Source organism: Phyllostomus hastatus, unplaced genomic scaffold (genome assembly GCF_019186645.2).
Source record: "Phyllostomus hastatus isolate PE091 unplaced genomic scaffold, TTU_PhHast_1.1 phas_contig_2, whole genome shotgun sequence".
NCBI classification, from domain to species: domain Eukaryota; kingdom Metazoa; phylum Chordata; class Mammalia; order Chiroptera; family Phyllostomidae; genus Phyllostomus; species Phyllostomus hastatus.
In genome coordinates, this window is record NW_025333718.1 from 79,787 (window position 1) to 104,929 (window position 25,143).

The window sequence follows — 25,143 nt, forward strand, 5'->3', positions numbered from 1 at the left end:
CTAAAATCTTTTCCACTAAGATCTGGAACAGGACAAGGTTGTCCACTTTCACCACTTCTATTCAATATAGTATTGGAAGTTTTAGCCACAGCAATCAGACAACAAAAAGAAATAAAAGGCATCCAAATCAGAAAGGAGGAAACAAGGCTGTCACTGTTTGCAGATGACATGATAGCATACATAGAAAATCCCATAGACTCGGCCAAAAAACTGCTTGACCTAATAAATGAATTTTGCAGAACAGTGGCAAATAAAGTCAATATCCAGAAATCAAAGGCATTTTTGTAGAGCAACAATGAAACAGCAGAGGCAGAAGTCAAGAAAAAAATCACATTCGACATAGCAAAAAGAAAAATAAAATACTGAGGAATAAACCTAACCAAGGAGGTAAAAGACCTTTACTCAGAAAATTACACAACACTGAAGAAAGAAATCAAGGAAGACACAAACAAATGGAAACATATACTGTGTTCATGGATTGGAAGAATTAACATCATCAAAATGGCCATACTATCCAAAGCAATTTACAGATTTAATGCAATACCTATTAAAGTACCAATGGCATATTTCAGATATAGTACGAACACTACAAAAATTTACCTGGAACCATAAACGACCCTGAATAGCTGCTGCAATTTTGAGAAAGAAGAGTAAAGTAGGAGAGATCACAGTACCTGATACTACACTATATTACAAGGCCAATGTAATCAAAACAACCTCGTACTGCCATAAAAACAGGCACATGGACCAATGGAACACAATAGAGAGCCCAGAAATAAACCCAAGTCTCTATGGTCAATAAATATTTGACAAAGGGGGCAGCAACATAAAATGGAGTAAAAATAGCCTCTTCAACAAATGGTGTTGAGATAACTGAACAGCTATGTGCAAAAAATGAAACTCGAGCACCAACTTACACCATACACAAAAATAAATTCAAGGTGGATAAAAGATTTAAATATAGACCATGACACCATTAAAGTCCTAGAGGAGAACATAGGCAGGGAAATCTCAGATATTACACGCAGAAGCATTTTTACTGACATGTCCCCTAGAGCAAGAGACATAAAGGAAAGAATAAACAATGGGATCTCATCAAAATAAAAAGCTTCTGCATGGCTAAAGAAAACAGTATTATAAATAAAAAGGGAACCAACTGTATGGGAAAACATATTTGTCAATGATGCTCCAGACAAGGGTTTAATCTCCAAAATATATAAAGAACTTACATGACTCCACTCTAAGAGGACAAGCAACCCAATTAAAAAATGGGCAAAGGACTTGAACAGACACTTCTCCAAGAAGGACATACAGAGGATCCAGACACATGAAAAGATGCTGAATATCACTAGCTATCAGAGAGATGCAAACTAAAACCACAATGAGATACCACTTCACACCAGTCAGAATGGCCATCATAAACAAAGCAACAAACAACAAGTGTTGGAGAGGTTGTGGAGAAAAGGGAACCCTAGTGCACTGTTGGTGGGATTGCAGACTGATACAACCACTATGGAAAACAGTATGAATTTTCTCAGAAAACTAAAAATGAATCTGCCTTTTGATCCAGCAATTCCACTCCTGGGATTATATCCTAAGAACCCTGAAACACCAATCCAAAAGAACCTATGCACCCCAATATTCATAGCAGCACAATTTACAATAGCCAAGTTCTAGAAGCAACCTAGGTGCCCATCAGTAACTGAATGGACCAAAAAACTATGGTACATTTACGCAATGGAATTCTATGCAGCAGAAAGAAAGGAGCTCCTACCCTTTGTGACAGCATGGATAGAACTGGAAAGCATCATGCTAAGCAAAATAAGCCAGGCATTGAAAGACAAATACCATATGATCTCACCTTTAACGGGATCCTAAACAACAAATCAAACAAGCAACATATAATGAAAGACATTGAAATCGAGAACAGGCTGACAGTGACCAGAGGGGAGAAGGGAGGGAATTTCAGGGGGAAAAGAGAAGGGTTTACAGGAACAAATATAAAGGACACATGGACAAAAACTAGGGGTGGGGGCGGAAATGGGAGGGAGGTGGGGAGGGATGGAAGGGTGGGCTGGGATGGGAGTAAAGGACAGAAAACTGTACTTGAACAACTGACGGACAGCGGCCCACAGTGTCTGAGGCATTATGGATGAGACCAGATATATTCACATGGACTACTGAGTGCTGTGGAGAAAAAGGGATGGCACAGCTACCCTCTCAAGGGGAGGGTGCCTCAGAGTGGCCTGGCCACTCTCTCTAGAGGTGAGTGCCCCGATCCTTCCCTTCACAGGTTTTTATTGGAATCAATTTGCATAGGAATATAGGTAAAGTTCATTAGTCATTGTCAGGCAGTAAGGATCAAACAATAGATAGCATACAAAGAACTACGAGGGCTTATCCTGAGCCAGGGTCTGTAAACAAACTCATCTCCTGCTAGGACCTTTATCATTTAATTAAGAGCATTCTTAGCAAAGCAGGTTTCACAGTTTATGTATTCTTTCTTAGGCCTGATCAACTGGGGAACCCGCCATTTCCAGCACAGGGCTGCACCACCCTGTCATTGTTTCAGGCTTAAGTCAGGCAGGGGAAATAAGGCAGCCAATAGATTAGGAGACATCTCACAGAATGAGGACTCAGGCTTTGTCAAAGCCAAGGGGCAAGGGTTCATCACCCCCTTTCTCCATAGCTCCCCCACATCCTTCCCTGGAGCCTCCATGTGATCATGCCTGTCTTAGATCATTTCCCCCTTGGGGAATCTTACCCATCATTGGCTAACTGATCAAGCATTGGGAGCCAGTTATGGAAAAAGGAGCAGAAGCGGTGCTCCTGCCAGGGAGATAAGCTTTGTCTCCTCAGTGGCTTATCATCCAAAGGTCACTCACTCAGCCTTAGCCATGGAGAGGTTACAACTCCTGAAACCACACAGGGCGGCTCCCAACAAACAACGATTAAAATAAAATTTAAGAAAATTAAAAATTTTAAAAATAAATTCTCCCACCTCATTGGACCGTTCTTGGCTTTCCCAACAATACACACATGTACCATGTTACGATGGGCACACAGCCTGGTCAGGACTCCAGGGCCCAGCTCTAACCCTAGTTTCTGTAGAGACAGCAAGTTGCCAAGACTCCCTGTGGGAGTCCCAGTAAGCAGGCCAGAGAGACTCCTCATGGGGCTGAAGGTGCTTTCAATAGCAAGGCCCTGTAACACTTTTGCAATGGTGGCTATTCAGAGCTTGACCCAACCTCCCCAAGGGAAACTTTCCAACTCCTATACTCCCTAAGTACCTGTAGTAGGTGTCCAGGGAAAACAGGAAAACCAACTGTCTGAAGAGATCATGGAGGAAGCAGCTGGAACACGCAGAACTTGCAGCTTAGCCCAGCCTGCTCCTTAGCAGTATGCAGGAAAGCTCTGCATACCCAGGAGGGCAGATAAAGAGAAAACAGAACATACATCTCACCTATAAAAAATGTCCTCTGGACACTTAATAATGCAGCTCTAATTACACCAGCCCTTCCAAGTTAACTGGCTGGAGCTGATCTAAAGTGATCCATCAGTTTAGGTGAGACAGCTTTAAGAGCAGAAACTGCAAAGGATGGAACCTTGCATTCATGAATTTGAGGTGATTATTTAGGGAAAAGCCAAGATGGTTTTATAGAGCATTGATTCTTATATGACACCTAAGGCTCTAACAAATGACCACTGGCACCTCCACATCAGCCAAGCATAACCTCTGAGACTCAAGGTTCAAGGGACATACATGCTAAACACTCCAAAGGCACAAGCAAAGACCGTCGAGGTCCAGTGGTGCTTGACTTCCTCATGAGTCCTAGCAAGAGCTTGCCTAAAACGGAAGGAAGGGGCTGGTCTAAGATGGGGGCTGGGGGAATGGGAGAACAGGTAGGGCAGTATGTTCCCCTGGCCTCCAGCCCTGCAGGGGCTAGGGAATTTCCAGTGGGAATTTCCCTTGAGCCACAGACTCAAGCCTGGAAACTCCGCAGTTTGCCCACATCGCATTCTCTTCCACACATATCTTTATAAAAAGTTTATTTGGCAACTCCCTCAACATACTTGCCAGTTTTTATTTTAGTGACATTTTTCTGGCTCTTTAGAAAACACAGAAAAACATGAAAATTAAAGTCCTATATAGCAAAAGTCCCATCAACAAAAATGACTTTTAACACTTAATAAGAACAGTTGTAGTGGTCATTGTCCTGTTGTCGGATCCATGACCAGCCCTTGTCTCCATGTCCAGTCCTTTCTCCTTTCCAGCAGGCTGGTAGGAAAGAGGTTGGAGAGTGGGAGGAAGGATCAAAGGTGTGTTCCTCTGTCAGCTTTTGGAAGGAATTTTCCAGCAATGGCTGTATCTGCTCTGTGATTCCAGGTCCCACAAGCACCCAGTTTCTGTGTCCTGGTGATACTGCCTTTTCCATCCCTGGAGCAGTGGCTTCCTGCCATTGCTCATCTCAGGGTGCCTCAACATAATGATTGCCTTCTCTGCCCTCCCATCACCTGTGAAGCATTTCCTATAATTAATTCCCTTTGAGATATCTACAGTGGCTTACTTTCCTGACTACATCATGATTAATTTGTTGGATTAATAACTTTTGGTTAATTTATCACAATATTATTTTATAAAAGTTTTCCTGTATCTTTAGTTCTTTACAAGCCTTTCCTAATAGCTGCATATCTTATATCACATCTTAATCGGCTCACATCATTTAAGTTTCCAATGTTTATTTAAAGTATAACATTGGTATGAACATCTGTATGTATAATCTTACATCCACATTTCTAAGTTATTTGCTTAGACTAGAATTCTGGAAGTGACTAAAAAGAAATGATTCATTTTAAGGTTCCTGGTCAATATTACCCAGAAGTCCCCAGGAAGAAAGGTTTAGACCAGTTTACATCCCACCAGAGGCCTAAAAGAGCTTGTCTCACCATTCCTTCTGCAGCTCTGATTAATTTACTAATTTTATCTGGTTATTAGGTTTGTTTTTTTATTGACTTTTTACGGAGAAGAGAGAGAGGAAAGATTTGTTGTTCCATTTATTTATGCATTCATTTGGTTGACTTTTGTATGTGCCTTTCCTTCTTTGGATCAAATCCACAACTATGGCTTATCAGGTTATTACTGTTTTAATATATATGTGTTTTCTTATATCGTTAGTGAGGAGGAATATTTTTCAGGTATTTACTAGCCACATGCACTTCCTCTTTGGTAAATTATCCATTTTACTATATAGTCTTTAACGATTCTCTTATTGACTAGGGTTATCAGCCAGAGTTCTCAGATACAAACAGAAGGTGGCTTTGGCTAAATTAAGCAGAAATAGGATTTATTGAGAGCCTATCATTCAGCTCCAAAGTGGATGGGAAGGCTGGAAAATTAAGTTCAGAAAATAGATGGAACCAAGGAAACCTTAAAAACTGGAAATACGGTCAAGATCCCACCCTAAAATGGTCTGAATAACATGCTACCCTGAATGTTTTTCCTGGAATTGCTGCCACCCACCACTGAATTCTGTATGCCACCAAAAGAATAAATATTAAACTCTTACATCTTTGTGGTTCCTTATAATAACTTGCAAACTGTGCATTAATTACTTCCCTCATCAAATAGTCAATTTTTCTACCTCTTTCAGTCTGGGCTGGCACCTTGACTTGCTTTGAGTGATGTTGTACAATTTGAACACTTGTAGCTTCCATTAAGAATTCTCCTGAGAATCCAGCGGCCATTCTGTGAGGAAGCCTATGATAGCCCATGGAGATCTCTCCCAATTATGCCAGCCTCAGCCAAGTTGCCCCAGCTGAAGCCACATGAAACAGAGATGAATCATCCTAACCAAGTTCTGTTCAATTCTCGGGACTATGAGCAAATGAATGATGATTGTTTAAAGCCACTAAGTTTGGGAGTGGTTTGTCATACAGCAATAGATAACTGAACACTGTTTAAGGTTCAAACCCTGGATGGGAACAGCCAATTGGCCAAGCCTTTCCAGAGCCTGCATATTTATCAGCCATGCATAGCTCCTCCAAGTTATCTGTACCCACCAGGTCCTCACTAACCATTGTCTTTGCACATTCTGTCCCCACTTCATGGAATGCTTCCCATCTCAGTCATCTCATACCCACTACTACCTGTCTAGTGGTCATTTATTCTTTCAATTTTCAACTAGAACAACCACTAAAAAAATCACTAAAATATAGATAGTAAAAAACAAAACAAAACCAGAGGACTTAGAATGGTATGCTAGAAAAACATTTATTTAAATGAAAGGAAGGTAGTAAAGGAGGAAGAAAGAATAACACAGGAGACAAAGAAAACATATTCATATACAAAAACTTGTACATGAATGTTCATAGCAGCGTTATTTATAAAAAGTAGAAAAATCCAAATGTCCATCAACTGACAAATGGATAAATAAAATGTGTATAGCCATGCAATATTACTTGGCAATAAAAAATAATGAAATACTGGTACATGCTACATGAATAAATCTTGAAAACATTCTGCTAACTAAAAGATACAAGAAACCATATATTGTATGATTCCATTTGCATACAATACCCAGAAGAGGAAAATCTATCCAAACAGAAAGTGAATTCATGATTGCCTAGGACTAGGAGGTGGAAGGCACTGGGGAGAAATAGGGAGTGACTGCTAATGAATATAGGGTTCTCTCTGAGTTAATGAAAATGTTCTAGAAATCATTGTGGTTGTACAACTGTGAATATATTGGGCTAGCCAAAAGGTCCATTTAGCTTTTTCTGTAGAATAAAAGATACATTTTTCATTTTCACCAGTAACTTTATTGATTTGGATATTCTGAGTATGTTAGCTATCTTCTGCTACTGGCTTCTAGTGGGTAGAGGCCAGGGGTGCTGCTAAACATCTCCCAATGTATAAGACAGCTCCACAGCAAAGAAGTATCTGGCCAAAATGTGAATAGTATCAAAAAATTTCACAGCCACCTTTGACACCTTCGTGTTCAGTCACAGCACCTTCTCCATATGCTGCACAAAATTTTTTTTTGCATTTCAGTTGTGTTTTTACCTTTCTTGAAATAATAAAACATAATATGCTAAAAATGTTACATATCTTCTTCCATCTTCAATATTAAATGGTTGCATAAAAACTCACCAGTTTGATAAGGTTTTTAAAAAATGCATGCTGACAGGACAGCTGTCACAACATAAGCTAACAAAATTGTTTTGAATGAAGTTAAAGACACGTAATGCACTACTAGAGCCATTGTACAGAAAAAAACTAAAGGAACTTTTGGGCTAGCCCAATAGTAAAAGCCACTGAATTATACACGTTAAATGGGTGTATAGTACTGTACTATACTGTTAAATGGGTGTAAACTGTACAGTATGTAAATTATATCTCAATAAAGCTGATAAAAAATATTTTTTAAGCTGAGAAAAAAATTGATTTAAAAATTTCATTTCAGAGCTTTGGCTAAATGAACACGTAGAGTACAAGGTTTTCCCTGACTTGCCCAAGTGTAATACACACACACACGCACACTCATCTCAAGTAAAGCTATATGGCATATCATGGGGGCATACTGAAATTATTGCAATACTTTCTTAGTTCAGAAAATTCCAGAACAAACATTGGCAGGCCATTTAAAAAAATTCTATTATGGAAAATATCACATATACAAAAGCAGAGAACAGTGAACCTCCTTCTTCTTATACCTGTGACTCACTCATGGTTTTCCCCACCACTGCCCACCCACCCATATTTGCGGCAGAGTCATTTTGCACATCCCAAGCTCTTGATCCTGAGGCCCAAGGAACCTAGAAATTATAAGTTCATGACAGTCTAAAAGTAATTTAACATTTACTAAATGTTTAATGTGCTGATGACTGTCCTAAGCACTTGAACAAATTAACCCTCAAATCAGTCCTGAAAGGTAACGTTATTCTATCCACACTGAAGATCAAGGCTTAGAGGTGAAATAACTTCTCCAAAAGCTAAGAGAAAAAATGGAATTTCAAATCAAGGTTACTATCTTAAGACAGTAATTCATACTGATCAGAAAAAATAATATAACTGAACTAAAAGAACCATTTAACTTAGAAACTGAAAAACGGCATTCCTTTTCCTGAGGTCATCTGCTTGATGGTCTGTTCAACTGGGACTACTGAGTGGATCCCCCCACCCCAAGGGAGCCCTCCATTTGATTTAACCCTCCTTGGGCTCTAAGAAACAGCTAAGGCTGCCAGTAGACCTCAGGCTCCACAAAATCAGGAGCCTTAAAAAAAGCCAGAACAATGACAACACCTGTTCCCCTGAAATTTCTAGGACTGTGCTCTCCAATACAGTACCACTCACCAGTGTGCCTACTGAGCACTTGAAATGTGGCCAGTTCAAAATGAGATGTACTAAAATAAAATACACATTTTCAAGACTTAGTACAAAAAATGTAAACAACTGATTACATGGTAAAATAGTAGTATTTTAGATTTTGGGTTAAATATTTTATTAAAAGTAAGCTCACCCAGAATGGCCATCATAAAAAATTGAACAGAGAAGTATTGGAGAGGATGTGAAGAAAAGGGAACCATAGTACACTGCTGGTAGGAATGCAGACTGATGCAGCCACTGTGGAAAACAGTATAGAATTTCCTCAGAAAACTAAAAATGGAACTGCATTTTGACCCAGCAATTCCACTGCTGGGATTGTATCCTAAGAACCCTGAAACACCAATCCAAAAGAACCTAAGAACCTATGCACCCCAATGTTCACAGCAGCACAATTTACAATAGCCAAGTACTGGAAGCAACCCAAGTGCCCATCAGTAAATGAGTGGATCAAAAAACTATGGTACATTTACACAATGGAATATTATGCAGCAGAGAGAAAGGAGCTCCTACCCTTTGTGACAGCATGGAACTGGATGGAACTGGAGAGAATTATGCTAAGTGAACTAAGCCAAGCAGTAAGGGACAAATACCATATGATCTCACCTTTAACATGAACCTAATCAACAAAAGAAAAAAAGCAAGCAAAATATAACCAGAGATACTGAAATTAAGAACAATCTGACAGTAACCAGAGGGAAGGTGGGAGGGAGTAATAGGGGAAGGGTTTTCAGGAACAACTATAAAGGACACATGGACAAAACCAAGGTGGCGGGGGTGGAAGCAAGGGAGGACAGTGGATTTGGCTGGGGTTGGGGGGGGGGGGGTCGTGGTGAGGGGTAAATGCAAACTGTAATTGAACAACAATAAAATAACTTAAAAAATTAACCTCAACCATTTCTTCGTACCTTTTTGGTGTGGCTACTAAATTACATTTAGAATTACATATGTGGTTCACATTTCCACTTGGGGGTGCTGTTCCTGACTGTACTTCTGCTGCCCTGAACGCCAGCTCCCGTGGGCTCTCTCCTTGTGAACGCTTCTCACAGGTTTGCAGAGAAACAGGGGGCAGCACTACTGGCCCAGAAGAACACTGGCCAAGTGCAGCTCAATCAGGGATCAGAGCTCTGGAACCTTTAGACCTTATCAGTGACTGGTGACTGGCCTATCCCTCCACTGAGAACAGCTTCTGACACAAAATGAGGGTGACTACAACTCTATTTGAAACTTGAGTTGGGACACCAGGGATTTCATTGCCACTGGAATGAGGCTGACAGGGATAGAGCCAGCCAGGGCTTCAGTTCTGGGTATGGAGCTGCTACTTCTCCTACCTTACTGCTAAGCAGAAATGTGAGTGGTCCAACATAAAAGAATGGGTTTCAAAACTAAATTTATTTCATTCATCAGTCTGAATAATGCATTGTCCACAGAACACAGGGATTGCCTTTCCAAGGCAGACCTTGTCTTCCTCCTCTGGACTCCACTGCCCACATGAACAAGCACATTCCTATCCCTCTCAAAGCACCACTACAGATGCTTACTTGCCGAGGATCACCTGGGCATGTCAGAATGCTAGGCTGTTCTGGAATGTTTTGCTGTCCCACAACACCACCCAGTTACTAAAAAGCAAAAGCACTGAGCCTATGTCAAAACATCATGACTATGGGGTTAGTGGAGTAAAGGCCAATAAAGCCCTAATCTGGATGCATCAGCTGCTGGTGACAGGAAGTGAGCCAAGTCAAGCATTTGAGAAGTAAGTCATGAGAAGTGGTTGTTATGACACCAATGATGCAGTCTCTGAAAGCTGGAGCTACATCAGAGTGACTGATCCTTCCATCCCAGTGCCCAGTACACAGCAAGTGCTCAATACCTATGAATCAAAGGGAAAGCTGATTATAGACTGTTAGGGCCCTCTAGATCCTGGGGTCAGCATATCTGAGGGGAAAAAAATGCAGCTACTGACAGTCAGGAGCTGGCCAAGCTCCAGAGTCAGGCTTGGTGTTGTTCTCCTGTGGAACAAAAAGTTTCTCACAGCAACATCGGACAAGACCACTTGGTGACTATGAAAAATGAAAACAAAAACCAGGTGACTCCATAATCATATCTCAACACAGACAAAAGATGATCATCTGAACAACACAAAGGACCAGCCAACCCTGCTAACGAGTGGATGCTGTTGCTTCACCCAGCCCAGCATTACCCTCACTCCATTCTTCTCACCTTCTCAGTAAAAGTTAAGATAACCAATCACAGAACTCTCCTGCTCCCTGACATCTAATCCAGAGCAAAGCCCTCCTTCTTTGAGTCCTTCCCCAAAGCACCAGACCAAAGCTTAAATCCCAAGTCCTAACACTCTCTGCGACTACCTGCCATTCCCCATGGCATGTGACTTCCCTCATTCAAAGGGTCAGGAAACCCAACCATGTTGAACTACATTTCCTGAAGAGTCTTTGGCTGAGGAGCACTAATGACCCTTCGCCATAAACATCCCTTCCCTAGGCTATGGTTACCACTGTGCCTCTATCCCCCCAGCCTGGGAAGGGGAAAAAAGGAAATCAGCACAGGAGAGAGGAGAAAATTCAATGGTGGCAAAGATAACTTCTACAAATGGCACCTTCCCATGGCCACCCCTAGGTTGTGCAATGTTCTATCCCTTTCTCCCACTAAAGAAACCCCATCAGCAAACAGAAGTTAGTATTAAAGGCACAAATGCCTATACACACACATACAATAAGCCATTTCACTAACTTCAGTACTTCGACCAATTACTTGTGACTCAAGTTGCAAATGATAGACATAGCAGTTAAGGAACACAACTGTAAGGTATTCACAGTCACAGCTACCTGGAACTAGGAGCATGGCTTGAACATGTTACTTAAATTAAGCCTGTTTCTTCCTCTGCAAATTAAAAGAGCAAATGCCATAAAGCTGCTATTAGATAACAGGCCAAAGGCCCAGAACAGCACTGGCACACAGGAAGTAATAACAGGTAGGACTCTGACACCAGAGTCACCTTATAACCACTTCTCCTACCTATGGCCCACCTCTTGCCCACTGTGCTGACAATGCCTTCCCATGCACTCCTTTTGCATGGCGGCACCCCTATCAACCTGTCTTGTCCAGCAGGCTGGAAACATATGGAAGACAAGAGCATGCTAAAGCACAGGCTGTCTTACTCTTCTGTTTCCGTCCCCCACCAGTCCCCTTAGGAATATGCATATGATGGTGACTCAGAATCTAAGTTTCATGAATGAAAAGTATAAAAACTTCATGAACTACAGCTGAAACCAAAACTGAATAGGTTTTGTTAAGGTCCAAGTGATTTTCCCCTTTGGTCCTTCCCAGGAATGTGGCAGTTTCACTTAGTTATAAACCTTTCCCCAAACAGCCAACTTGCAGCTTGCCCTGTGCCTTCAAATTGATCACCGGCCTGCAAATTTTTCCCATCCAACTTATCACCGATAAGATCGCATTTAATAACAATTTTATTGAAGGAACTTTAATTAAAATTTACCTTAAGAACAAACTCCTGTATATGTGTCCAAAGTATAGCAAGTGTTTTTGTATTCTTTAAAGAAAAACTGATAGGGGACTCAAAACTTGGAAAATTTTAGCTTAAGGTAAATAGCCATAAATCTAGCAAGTAATGCGTATGTTAAGCTCTTTGTTTCAGAAACTACAGATAAGGCCCATCTGGTGCCTGAGAAAAAGCAGCTGACCTCCTGGGGTGCTGGCTAAAGATTACTGCCTGGAGACATCCCTATCCCGAAGAGCTGGCAACTACCCCTCCTACTTGGAGATGGCTAATAGCCCAGGATAGGAGTGCTGCAGCTGGGAATTTCAAGGCTTTCGGCGACCAGTTTGTCCTCCCCCAACCCCCTTATAAAAGATCTGGCCAAGAAAGAAGGGGGAAGATGGTTTGTTAGGGTATGAACCCGCCACCTTCTCGGATCACCGGCCATCTGAATAAAGTGCCTATAAAAGATTCAATCACTGTCATTGCTTATTGGATTTGGTAGTGACAGGCAGCCCGAAAGCCGTGGTCTTGTCCGGTTATAAAACCTCATATTAACAATTAAAGGAACTTCAGTTTGGTCACAGATTCAAGTGCCTAAGAAACCAGCTGAAAATTTACATGTGATTAGAACATGCAGGTGTCTTTCAGAAAGCCAGAATAACTTTGTTGTTTATCTTTATTCCTGAATTTAATCCATGTCAAAAGAGCTTTAAAGGATTATTTCAAATATCAGTTCTATCAAGTTTTCTCAGCTAAGATCTAGTGACCATTTGGTGCAAAAATTACCTTTTATCCAGACCAAAATAGTCTTGAAGAATAAAATAAAACACTCCTAACAACAGGTTTCCCAACAATGCATGGGGCAACTATCTTTAAAGAGCACCTTGAGAGTGAAGAAAAAGAGAAGGAATTCAATAAGGAAAAGAAAGCCTGATTATTAACTTTTATTCTGCAACTTAATTTAGCTGAAATTTAGATGTCAACAACTTTGGTGGCTACAATTCAAGCTTCAAAACAGAGGGTAAGCCCACTGTTTCAAGTATTGTGCAAAGTCAGAATGGGGGAAATTAGGGTTCTCAGATGGATTCCTAAGTCTCCTCTAAAATTATCACTGAGCTGTTCACAGCCTTTCCTTTCCCTGTCTATGAGGCTTTCGGGACAATTCACTGCTCATTAGGCATAAAGATGACAGTGAAGGGAATAAAGATGAAATCCAGGTCACCCATTTTCCTGCTTGTCAACTTCCACAAGTAAAGGTTTGAGCAATATAAAACTTGGAAATAACTTGTGCCTTTTGTTCAATTGCGTTATCTTCAACTAACAAAGAAAATTAATGTTTTGTTTGACAAAGGTCTATGGAATAAAACCAACACGAAGCTCTCTCAGAAATAAATATTTACCTACTCTTTGGCTCAAGATTTCTTGAGTAAATTCCACCTCTTATTGGAGATCCAATGTAAACTGGGAGAGCAAAATTGATTTCTATTTAACTGCAAAACTGCTGCAAATTCTATAGCAAAGACAAAGAGTAAGAATGGCACCATACTGCTTTATTCCAACCCTCAAACAATATAAAGAGGTGAGAAGTTCTGATGCTGAAACATACAAGTAATAACATAGGAACAGATAAAATGTTAACAAAAATACAAACATGTAAATGTGTTTCACATTCCATAGCAGTACTAGCAAGGATTTCTGTCCAATTGCTTCCAACAGCAGGGGTCTGAATGAACCCTCTGATCTTAACAAAAGAACCACCACAATTTCTCCCTGATAGTTTACAATCACTACACACGACAATGCTACGCTCACCAGACTTTTGTAAACCTCACATTAAAATATGTAACAAGGTACCATGCATGATCACAACAAAAAAACTAAAAACCAAAAAAGAATGTGATAGAAAAGTAAACTCCAATGTTTCTAGTAAGGCATCAGGGAATCACTGCTGGCTGGGCCCTTCATTTTACCAGTTTAAAGAAGTTTTGATTTACATTATTCAGCAAACTCAATATTCAGAAGCTTAGCCAGCAGGCTCAAGTTTAAAAGACAATTCCCTTTTTTTTTTTTTGGTAAATGTTTTATATAAAACATGAAATTTCCACTTTATTTTAAAAACTGAGTATTTTTAATAGTAAAAATATATGTTTATATTCCTTTTTAAAAAAAGACATTTAATAACAATACTTGAGAAGACTGGATTTAACTACCCGGTCCCCACCCCGCCGCTATCCACCTGGCACAGAGACATTAAGGCAAAGGCTCCTGGAGAGACATATCCACTTGGCTGTCGGCTGCAGACTCCAGTTAAGTGCACTCCACTCCTAGCAGGGTCAAGAGAAAGGCTTCTCCTTCATGTTCACTGAGCCATCCTGCATTCCGAAATAGACTCTCTCAGCCATATTGATGAAGAGGCCGGTGTCTACCACACCTGCAGGACAAAAGATGGCAGGAGACATTAAGTTTCAGCTCCCCAAGCAAGAAACAAATCAAGGATCATAAGGTCAGTACGAGCAACAGCCATTAGCGAAACTGGACAAATGAAGACAGATTCTGATTCTTTTTATTTCATCTTAAAATTTCTTTCTCCACTGCTATCTTGGCTTGCTTTCTTTCTTTCCATGGCCACAAGTGCCAAATGTTTTTCTGTCTCAGAGCCTTTGGCCATATTCCCTCAGTCTGAACCAGTCACCTTTGACAGCTTAAAGACCTGGCTCTCCTCTGTCCTTCAGATATCATGACAAAGTGATCTTTTCAGCTTAAAGGTCTCCTATGACTACTCTAAATAAATTCCACTCCTAGTTATTCTAAATCACACTGCCAGCCTTTGAAGTTTTCCCCACAGAGTCCAAGAACATATTTGCAACAAAAGACCCACATCAAAATATATAAAACTCTCTCCAAATCAATAAGACAGACAACCTAGTAGAAAAATGGGCAAGATTCAGCAGGACTTCACAAAAGAGGCTATCCAAAATGGCCAATAAACATAGGGTCAAACTAAACAAAAAGGAATGCAAATTAAAATGAGACACCACTGCATGCTCACCAGAAAGACTATGATGAAATGCGACAAGGATATAAAAAGACATTTCTACGTGTTCACAGCAGGAATAAATTGGCAAACCACTTTGGAAAATGTTTAAAATATATTTTTTAAGATTTTATTTATTTATTTTTAGACAGAGGGGAAAGGAGGGAGAATGAGAGGGAGAGAAACATCAATGTGTGGTTGCCTCTCACATGCCCCCTGCTGGGAATTGGTCTGCAGCCCAGGCATATGCTCTAGACTAGGAATCTAACCAGTAACCCTTTAGTTCACAGACCAGTGCTCCATCCACTGAGCCACACCAGCCAGAGCTGTTAGTATAGTTATTAAAGACAAACATATTCATACCTATGATCCAGCAATTCTAAGCTAGGTATATAAGCAACTGTTAGGCATCATCAAGAGACATGTACAAGAATGTCCATAGCAGTACTTTTCCTAATAGCTAAAAACTGGAAACACCCAAATGCCCATTAAGAGTAGAATGAGTATACATGCTTTTTTCCCACACACATAATAGAATGGAATCTATTCACCAATGAGAATTAACTAGAATTGTGAGCAACCTTTACTGAAAATATTTACATAATCCAGTTAACCCTTAAACAACTTGGTGATTATGGGCACCAACCTCCCTCGCAGCTGAAAATTGAATAATAACTACAGTTGGCCCTCCAAATATGCAGATTCCCAACTGTGGATTTGATCCTTGGGCAGCATGGGTTTGAACTGCCAGGCCAAACTGAAAATTCTGCATATAAATGGACTCACACACTTAAAATCCTGTATTGTTCAAGTGTCAACTGTATACACATAACTACAATGAGACAATACTGTTCAACCATCAGGAAAAAAGTATGATGAGAAAAATGGCACCTGCTTATGTTGCTGGTAGACAGGTAAACTGGTACAATCTCTATAGGGCAACTTAACACCATCTAGCAACCCAAGATACACTTATCCTTTGATTAGTACTCTCTTCTAGCAAAGAACTGGAAACAGATATCCCTTAGTGGGGATCTGGTTAAATAAATTATGTAATAGCTGTAAAATGAAATGCTGTGCAGTTGTTTTATAACACTGCCTTGTTGGAAATGAACTTCTTTAGCTTTTTCTTATCTAGGAAGCTCTTTTTCTTTCAACTTTAAATGACAGCCATCCTGGGGAAAGTAGCCTTGCTTGTAGACCCTTGCTTTCCATCACCTTGAATATTTCCTGCCAATCTCTTCTGGCCTGAAATGTTTCTGTTGAAAAATCAGATGACAGTATTATGGGAGCTCCTTTGTGGGCAACTAACTGTGTTTCTCTTGTGGCTTTAAGATTCTATCTTTAATCTTTAGCATTTTCATTATGTCTTGGAGGGGGCCTTTTTGCATCCATCTTGTTTGGGACTCTCTATGCTTCCTGGACTTGTATATCTATTTCCTATACCAGTTTAGAGATGTTTTCAGCCATTTATTTTTAAAATAGTTTCTTTATCCCTTGCTCTCTCTCTTCTCCATCTGGTACCCCTATGATGCAGATATTGTTAGGCTTGATGTTGTTCCAAAGGTTCCTTAAACTATCATTATTTTTAAAAATCTTTTGTTGCTGAAAGCATGTTTTCTGCTACCTTGTCTTCCAAATCACTGATTCAAGACTCTGCTGCTTTAATCTGCTGCTGATTCCTTCTAATGTATTCATTTCAGTTATTGCATTCTTCAATTATGACTGGTTCTGTTTTAGTATTTCTATGTCCTTTTTTATGCTTACTATCTAAGTTCTCACTGAATTCATCCATTCTTCCCCTAAGTTCCTTGAGCATCCTGATAACTATTGTTTTGAACTCTTTATCTAGTAGACTGCTCACCTCCATTTCATTTCATTCTTTTTCTGAGGATTTGTCCTGTTATTTCATTTGGGGCATGTTTCTTTGCCTCCTCATTTTGGCTGCCTCTTTGTGTTTGTTTCTGTGTAGTAAGTAGATCTGCTATATCTCTTGTCTTGGTATGGTGGTCTTCAGTAGTAGGTGTCTTGTGGGGCTCAATGGCACATTCTCCCTGATCACCTTGACTAAGTGCTCCAAAAATGTCCCTTGTGTGGATTACATAAGCCCTCCTGTTACAGTTGAGTCTTGATTGCTGCTAGCCCATCTATATGGGAAGATGACGCCTGGGCTGGCATACCCCAGCCACAGTGTATGAGCTACTGTGTGGGGACTGACCACACAAGGTAGAAATTGCCCCAGCAAGGTCTGGAGCCTGCAGACATCTCCATTTGGGTGTGCCCCTTGTGGAGCTAACTGGCTTGTGCTCTTATGTAATCTGAAGCCAGCCACTGGATGTTTTGGTTCTGTGGCCTCTCAGGAGAAACTCCAGTGCAGGTCAATGTCAGGCACTGCCTGTGACTGGCCCTGTGCTGCCTATTTGGAGCTCTAAAGCAATCCAGTTAGTAGCTGCCTCTCCTAGGCCTGTGTTCACATGGGAGGGGCCAAGCTATGCCCTGATGCTAACTACCATCAGTAGAGAGCAGGGCAGGTTTGCAAAAGACTCAAGACACTCAAGACCTGGCTCCACCTGCTAGCTGCCTATTAGCCACCGAAAGAGCCTCCTGCAGTACATGAATTGCATGAGGCAGGTTCTCAGCAAGTCGCCAGTTAACAACAGGTGGTGTTCATCAGGTTGGACAGGTCAAACTCGGCACCAGGGTTAGGTCTGCAGTCACTCAGAAAAAGCCTCAGTGTATACCAAGGTCAGCCTCGGGTCTGGGGACCTTTGTGGTGGGAAAGGGTCTCAGAGAGTCATCAGACCCAGGGTAAGATTTGATCATGTGGAAGAAGGGGTCTGCACAGGAACGGGGTCACCACTCAGGGTACTGGGGAAACATGGCCTTGCCTGAAAGCCACACAACTCAAGAGTTTCCCTATCTGTCTCCAATACCACCAGTCTACCCAGACCTCCTAGAGAGCCTCTTAAGACTGTAATAAGAGCCCAGGCTGGCTAAAGCCAGCAGGATGAAAGCTTGGCAAAGCGGGGCGACAGGGAGTCAGGAGCACGGAGCTAGTCACAGTTATTTTAAAATGAACGAGGAAGCTCTTTTTGAACTGTTATGTATGATCTCCAAGACAGGAAAAACTAGGAATCAAAACCTGTATGTAGCATGCTTCCACTTGTGTGAAAAGAGGTAGGGCAAGGGCAGGGTTGATTTGTTGACCAAAGAATAACTCAAAAAGATACATTTTGGTAACACTGGCTGACTCTCAACAGGGAAAGTTGAAGGGGTAGAAGAGACTTTTCACTGATTACTCTTATAATATTAAACTATATAAATTCAAAAAGATAAATAACATAAAAACTTCCAGAGACACTCCTCCAATATATAAACAAATAAAATCACCTATCTTCAATGAAAAGCCACCAGGTAGAGAACCTGCTGAAACACAAAGGTCCTGGCAGTAAACTGTGCCAACATGACTATAGCCTCCCAAAAATAAGTGGCCACTCAAGACCCATCCTTTTCAAACATTCTGTAATACAAGGTGACAGCTTCCATCTGATTCAAGACAAGTCAGAACAGATTCAGAGAATGTTTTTTAAAAAAGAGCAGACAAATGGCAGTAGCCTAAGATCTGATATGAAAGCAATCTCTCCTCAGGTCACTGAGATGAAGGAAATGACTGACCCCACCATCCTCCATAAAGTGGGAGGAGCAGAGGTGGCTCAATGCGAACACAGTGGAAGAACTCCAGTAGCTTTGACCCTTCTATAGTGCCTGTCTGTTCTGGGTATAACTCAATGGAACACCCAAGGGAATGCACACTTCAGCTATCCTCCAAGTTACTTCACAAATGCACATGGGACAAGGTCAGGGGAACAGGGACAGAGAGGGAAACTTGCCCTGCTTCTCCTCCTTTGATCTTGGCCCAGCAGCAATCATTATAATGGGCCAAATTGGGAAGAGAAAAGATAAAACAAACCACAGAGATGACCAGCACTGTACTAAATAATTTAATGCCTCTCACTTTTCATTTTTTTCATTTTAAGTTCTTAAAACTATGGAAGAAAAGGACCACGTGCTAAGCCTGACAAGGTTAGAGGGCCTGAATGACAATCCTGCAAAACTGAAGATCTAAAGTAACCACAAAGGATGGTCTAAAACTAAAACTTAGTAACTAAAATCAGTTCATGGCAAGTAGTCATGCCTTTGGCTTAAATCTTCCCTGATAAAAGTCAATCTATCTTAATTGACCCTGTCTACTGCCCCTTTGCATCTACAATAACATACCTTAGGAATGTCAAGATAACTTCCCTTTTTCCAGACCCCTCCAGGTACAACCACCACAACACAGCAGAGACCACAAATCCCCTCATTGTTATTATCATGTTAGTTGTTGACTGTTAAGGATCCTGTATCCACCTGTGTAAAAGAAGTATGTGTCTTATTTTACTTTTATCCAGCCCCAGGTTTCCCCACTTTGTTTTCTCCCACCACCCTAATCTATCACCAATGGATTTCATGTAATCCCCTTATGCCTTCTCCTTTGATTGTGATGCATGTATAAGGTACAAAATTGTCATTTTCCTAAGCATTTTCTCAACTTGTTCAGGTTTTGCTTCCTGACAAGTATCATCAATTTGCCTCAAATAAACTCACAAAAATTCTTTCCAGGTTTGAATGTTTCTTATATTAACAAACCTCTAACCATCTCCAGGATGTAACTGGTACTTGCTGAGGTAGAGAGCAAAGTATGGAAGAAAGTTTCTCATTAAGGACATCTCAATGGCTCCAGAGCCAAGAAAGGTCTGAGAAAAAGCAATCAGCTTACTCTAGTGGGTACTACAAGAAACCCTCCTACAGAGGAGCAGTGCTGACACTGGTGAGGCATTTCCTACCTGGTCCCCTGGGTTTGTCTGCATTATCGTTAAGGTAAATGCCCCCATTTTACTAACAGTGACCTATATGTTTTCTTTTCATCCTGCCTTCTTTGCTCTTTGGTTCTTCCAACAACACTGAGAGAATAAACACAATTCAGCTCAATTTTTTAAAAGATTTTATTTATTTATTTATTTTTAGAGAGGGGAGAAGGGAGGAAGAAAGAGAGGGAGAAAAACATCAATGTGTGGTTGCCTCTTACATGCCCTCTATTGAGGACCTGGCCTGCAACCCAGGCATGTACCCTGACTGGGAATTGAACTGGGAACTCTTTGGTTCGCAGGCTGGTGCTCAATCCAGTGAGCCACACCAGCCAAGGACTCAGATCATCTTTTTGATTTAAGAAATCTGATACAGGACTTCCGACAAGATGGAGCAATAGGTGGACGCACCGTACCTCCTCGCACAACCAAGATTAGAACAACAAATAAATTACAGTCAGCATAACACACAGAACTGACAGAGGATTTATCTGAATGGAAGTCGGACAGCCAAGAAGTTGAAGTAGACCCATTCATCCAGACTGGTAGGAGACAACGAGCCGAGTGGGCGCAGGGCCGGCGCGGGTCGGCGGCGCGCAGAGGTTGGAGAAAGTTTGGCACGGAATCGGCACGAAAGCCATCCGGGGAGCAAGAACGCAGCGGTGATCCCTGAGTACGCAAGCTGCGGCTGCCGGACCCAGTGGGGCAGCGATTGTGGACCAGGGCAGACGTCACAGCCCAGGAGCCCGGGGAAGGGTCTGGGCCCAGGAGAACTGAACTGCCGCCATTGATTCCCTCCCGTCCCGCCCCCACATATAATGCCACAATCCAGCGACTGGGGCGCCCAGCCCCGGTGAACACCTAAGGTTCCACCCCCACCGTAACAAGAGCGACCAGACCGGGAAAAAAAAAAAATAGGAGAGACAGGGAAAGACATAAGACATGTGTACAACAGAGCAGATCAGTCCCCCAGGACTCATCCTTTTGAGCAACCAAGAAATAGCCAATCTATCAGATGCACAGTTCAAAACGCCGGTGATCAGAAAGCTCACAGAATTGGTTGATTTTGGGCGCAATTTAGATGAAAGGGTGCAGGTTACCATAAAAGAGATGCAGGAAGATACGCGGAGGAGAGCCAATAGAGAAAGGAAGGAATCTGAGTCTCAAAACAATACAGTGGACCAGAAGGAAGATAGAATCAACCAAGCAGGAAAGCACGATGAAACAAGAATTCAAAAAATCGAGGAGAGCCTTGGGAGCATCCAGGACACCTTTAAACGTTCCAACATCTGAATTATAGGGGTACCAGAAGGAGAGGAGCAACAAGTGGAAAAGTTATTTGAACAAATAATAAAGGAGAACTTCCCCAATCTGGCAAAGGGAACAGTCTTCCAAGAAATCCAAGAAGCTCAGAGAGCCCCCAAAGAAGTTGGACCCAAGAAGAAACACACCAAGGCACATCATAATTACATTAGCCAAGGTAAAAACGAAGGAGAGAATCCTAGAAGCAGCAAGAGATAAGGGGACAGTAACCTACAAAGGAGTTCCCATTAGACTGTCAGCTGATTTCTCCAAAGAGACCTTACAGGCAAGAAGGGGCTGGAAAGAAATATTCCAAGTCATGAAAGACAAGGACCTACATCCCAGATTGCTCTATCCAGCAAAGCTCTCATTTAGAATGGAAGGGAAGATAAAGTGCTTTTCAGATAAGGTCAAATTAAAGGAGTTCATCATCACCAAGCCCTTATTTTATGAAATGCTAAAGGGACTTATCTAAGAAAAGAAGATAAAGAAAAGACATGGATAGTAAAAGGACAGCAAACTCACAATTATTAACAACCACACCTAAAGCAAAACCAAAAGAAACTAAGCAAACAACTAGAACAGGAACAGAACCACAGAAATGGAGGGCACATGGAGGGCTAGCAGCAGGGGGGTGGGAGGAGAGGAGTGGGGGAAAAGGTACAGAGAGTAAGTAGCATAGAATGTAGGTTGAAAATAGATAGGGGGAGGGCAAGAATAGTACGGGAAAGGTAGAAGCTAAAGAACTCATAAGAATGACACATGGACGTGAACTAAAGGGGGGGGAACGTGGGTGGGAGAGGGGGTACAGGGTGGAGGGGAGGGAAGGGGGGAAATGGGACAATCAATAAAATATATTTAAAAAAAAGAAATCTGATACAAAATTGTCAATGGGAGACTAAAAATAGTTAGCTAAAAAGTAAGGTTGGAAAAATTAGCTCTTTGTTACATAGCATATACTCATACTATTTTCAATCCCAAATAGTATGGATAACTCAGAATCTAGCATATTCATCAATGAAGATAGAGTATCCGTTCTTTCCTAGGGATATATTCATTCAACAAACACTGCCTTGTGTTCTGATCACCATTTAATTCATTGAGTCCTCCTACAATCCTAAGACGTAGGTGTTAGAATGAGCCTCTTTCACTGAGGAAGAGGTATTACCTGCACAGAAGCCACAATGACAGAGCAAGGCTGGGTTAGGACCCTCTCTCAGGCAGTCTGCTCCAGGATCTACTCTCAGCCACTACTATCTGCTAAACTGACCTTATCCATCTTATCAGTTATGGCCCACAAATACTCCTTGTCATGAAGTATTCCCAGTTAGAATATTAGTCTCACAATATTGTAACACGAACATTTCTCACCTCTCCCTCCTCCTTTTCATCCCCTTGTATGAGACCTTAATATCTACTCCAGCCCACACTCATAACTCACCTCTACACTGCTTACCCAGCTGTAGACCACTAATAAAAGGTACACCAGATGCTCTCCACTGCTTCAAATGTTCATGTCACAGAACACCCTCTCTGACCTGCCTCTCAAAGAAGGAAGGACTGAAAATTCAGGGTCTAGAGGCAACCTGGGGCTCCCACCTTGGTGCTGCAGCCCTTGGGCAAATCCTTTAACCTTCTTCAATCTCTGTCCTCTCTGTAACTATGCAATCAAACTGGGGAGTCAAATGAGACTCTTAAACACTTAGTGCAGTGTCTAGATTGCACTATGCTGAGGCATACCTCAAAAGCCACTTCTCTCCCATAATACCTCCCTACATTCCTCAAAAGAAGTAACTTTTATGCACTCTAGACTCTTGGTATTCCTCTAGCAGAATTTAACACATGGCATCTTATTTGTAGACATGGCTTCTAAATAGCCAAAGTTTTCCTCAGGTTTAAACTGTGTTCTCTAGGCGGGAGCATTCCCTATAACATGTAGCACAATATCTTGCCTATGGTCTATATCTATAAATATTCCCTGCTGCTTAAGCAAAGGTTCTGGGAGGAAAGGCTCTATGCAGAAAAGGTGAACATCACTCACATTACCTGGGATCATTTTGATAGCTGTGTTAACTTCACTCCATTTGTGCACCCGGTCAAACTTCCAGTCCAGGATAAAGTTCCCATTATCTGTCACCACAGGACCCTAGGAGATAATTTTCCATATTTACCAGGCATGAAGACACAGGTAAGAAGAGACAGACAGGAAAGTGAAGGCAATAACCAAAGACAAATATCCTAATCAACTCACTCCAGCTAGTACTCCCACCTCAAGCTCTCTAGAAGGCAGTGCTGAGAGGCAGTAATGAGAAGAACTTGGAGTCAGGATCTGAGTCCTGACGCCACAAAGGTCCAGACCTCAGAGGGAGCCATTAATTTCCATGAGCCTCAAATTCTCAACAGCCAGAAGGGAGGCAATAATCCACACTTCACAAGCAGCTTATATATAAACCACATGGGTCAGCACTGACCACAGGGAGTGCTCATGGTAAAAGCTCGACAATTCTCAGCTATTATTAGACTGAAGACTACAGTAACAGAACAGGCTACCAAAGGGCACAATAGTCTCAAGGGTTTCACATTAAGTACCATGAATAATGTAAAATGAGACAATGTTATTTCAACTTTCAATCAGGCAGTCCCATCAAAAAGATAGAAAGCAGAGATGGTTTCTGAGGTCAAATAGGTAGCAGGTAGTTTTAGTTAATTAATCCAGAATTCCTCAACAGCTTTGAGCACTAGAAAATGCTTAGGACAACGAATGTGACAGAACACCGTAGTCAAAGGCAAAGAAATGAGAGCTCCTCTGCAGACTGGAAAAGGTAGGTGCTCAGTTAAGACCTCCATTAAGGCAGGATGCTGAGGCTTGTCTGTAATAACACCAGCTATGAGAGGGAACCTCCAACATTCTCCTCCTGGCCTTCCATCTACACAGGCAGCCAGAGTCAAAGACCTGTACGACCACTATGATTAGGACAATGATTTTAAAACGTCACAAAAACACCAGGAAAAAAACACATCAAAACAAAAATGTGGAACTTCTGGTCAAGATGGCATTATAGGGAGACATGACTCACCTCTTTGTGTAACCACATCAAAATTACAACTAAAATACAGAACAATTACACTGGCGGGTGTAGCTCAGTGGATTGAGCACTGGCCTGCAAACAGAAAGGTCTCAAGTTCAATTCCCAGTCAGGGCACATGTCTGGGTTGTGGGCATGAGAGACAACTGATTGATGTTCTCTCAAACATTGCTGTTTCTCTCCCTTTATTCCCCCTCCCATCCCCTCTCTCTAAAAGTAAATAAATAAAATCTTTAAAAATATAAAGTAAAATATAGAAAATATATAAAATTCAGGAACATCAGAAATCAGGCCGAATGGAATTCTGACAAACACAAACCACAGGAGGGATATCTTGGGAGTGAGGAGTCCTAGACCCACACCAGGTCCCCTGGTCCAGGATTCCAGTGCCAGTAAGACAAGACCCCACAACTTCTGGCTGTAAAAACCAGCAGGATTGAGTCAGTGGGAAAAAATTCTAGAGACCTAAGCAGTTCCTCTTAAAGAACCCACAACACGGACTCATCTACTCAGACTTATTCCCTCTGAGCTCCAGCACCAGGGTAGCAGCTTGAATAGCACCAGTGGTATACAGGGAGAAACTGATGTCTCTGGCATGAAGGTGAGCATAGGCCATTGTCCCTTTGCTAAACCCTACCCCCACAGAGCTGGTGCCATATCTAAGACTCCATCAACCTGACTAACACTTTGATAGCCTTGGAGATCCCCAGAGGCTCTGCCCCACCCAATTTATGGGCCCACCCTAGCTGCTTTTCCATGGGAATGGGTGGTCTTGGCTCCTAAATCCTATCAAACAAGCAACAGTTGGCTTCAGTGAGCACTGGCTGTAGCCAGATTAGTCACAGCTTGGTTTCACCTAGGAATCTCCAAGCCCAGCACAAGTAGCAGCCATCTCAGATTGCTTTAAGGAGCAG

At 41.7% G+C, this 25,143-nt stretch overlaps 1 protein-coding gene across 1 annotated transcript in view; it reads right to left on the reverse strand.

Annotated features, from left to right (window-relative positions):
- Positions 1–13,429: 13,429 nt before the first annotated feature.
- RPIA (ribose 5-phosphate isomerase A) overlaps positions 13,430–25,143 on the reverse strand; it is a 39,706-nt gene continuing 27,992 nt past the window's right edge. Inside the window, exons 8-9 of the mRNA XM_045835216.1 lie at positions 23,190–23,289; positions 13,430–14,331 (exon numbers count right to left, since the gene is read on the reverse strand). Of these exons, the coding sequence (XP_045691172.1) occupies positions 14,234–14,331; positions 23,190–23,289 (198 nt within the window). The 3' untranslated portion in view covers positions 13,430–14,233. The remainder of the gene's footprint in view (positions 14,332–23,189; positions 23,290–25,143) is intronic.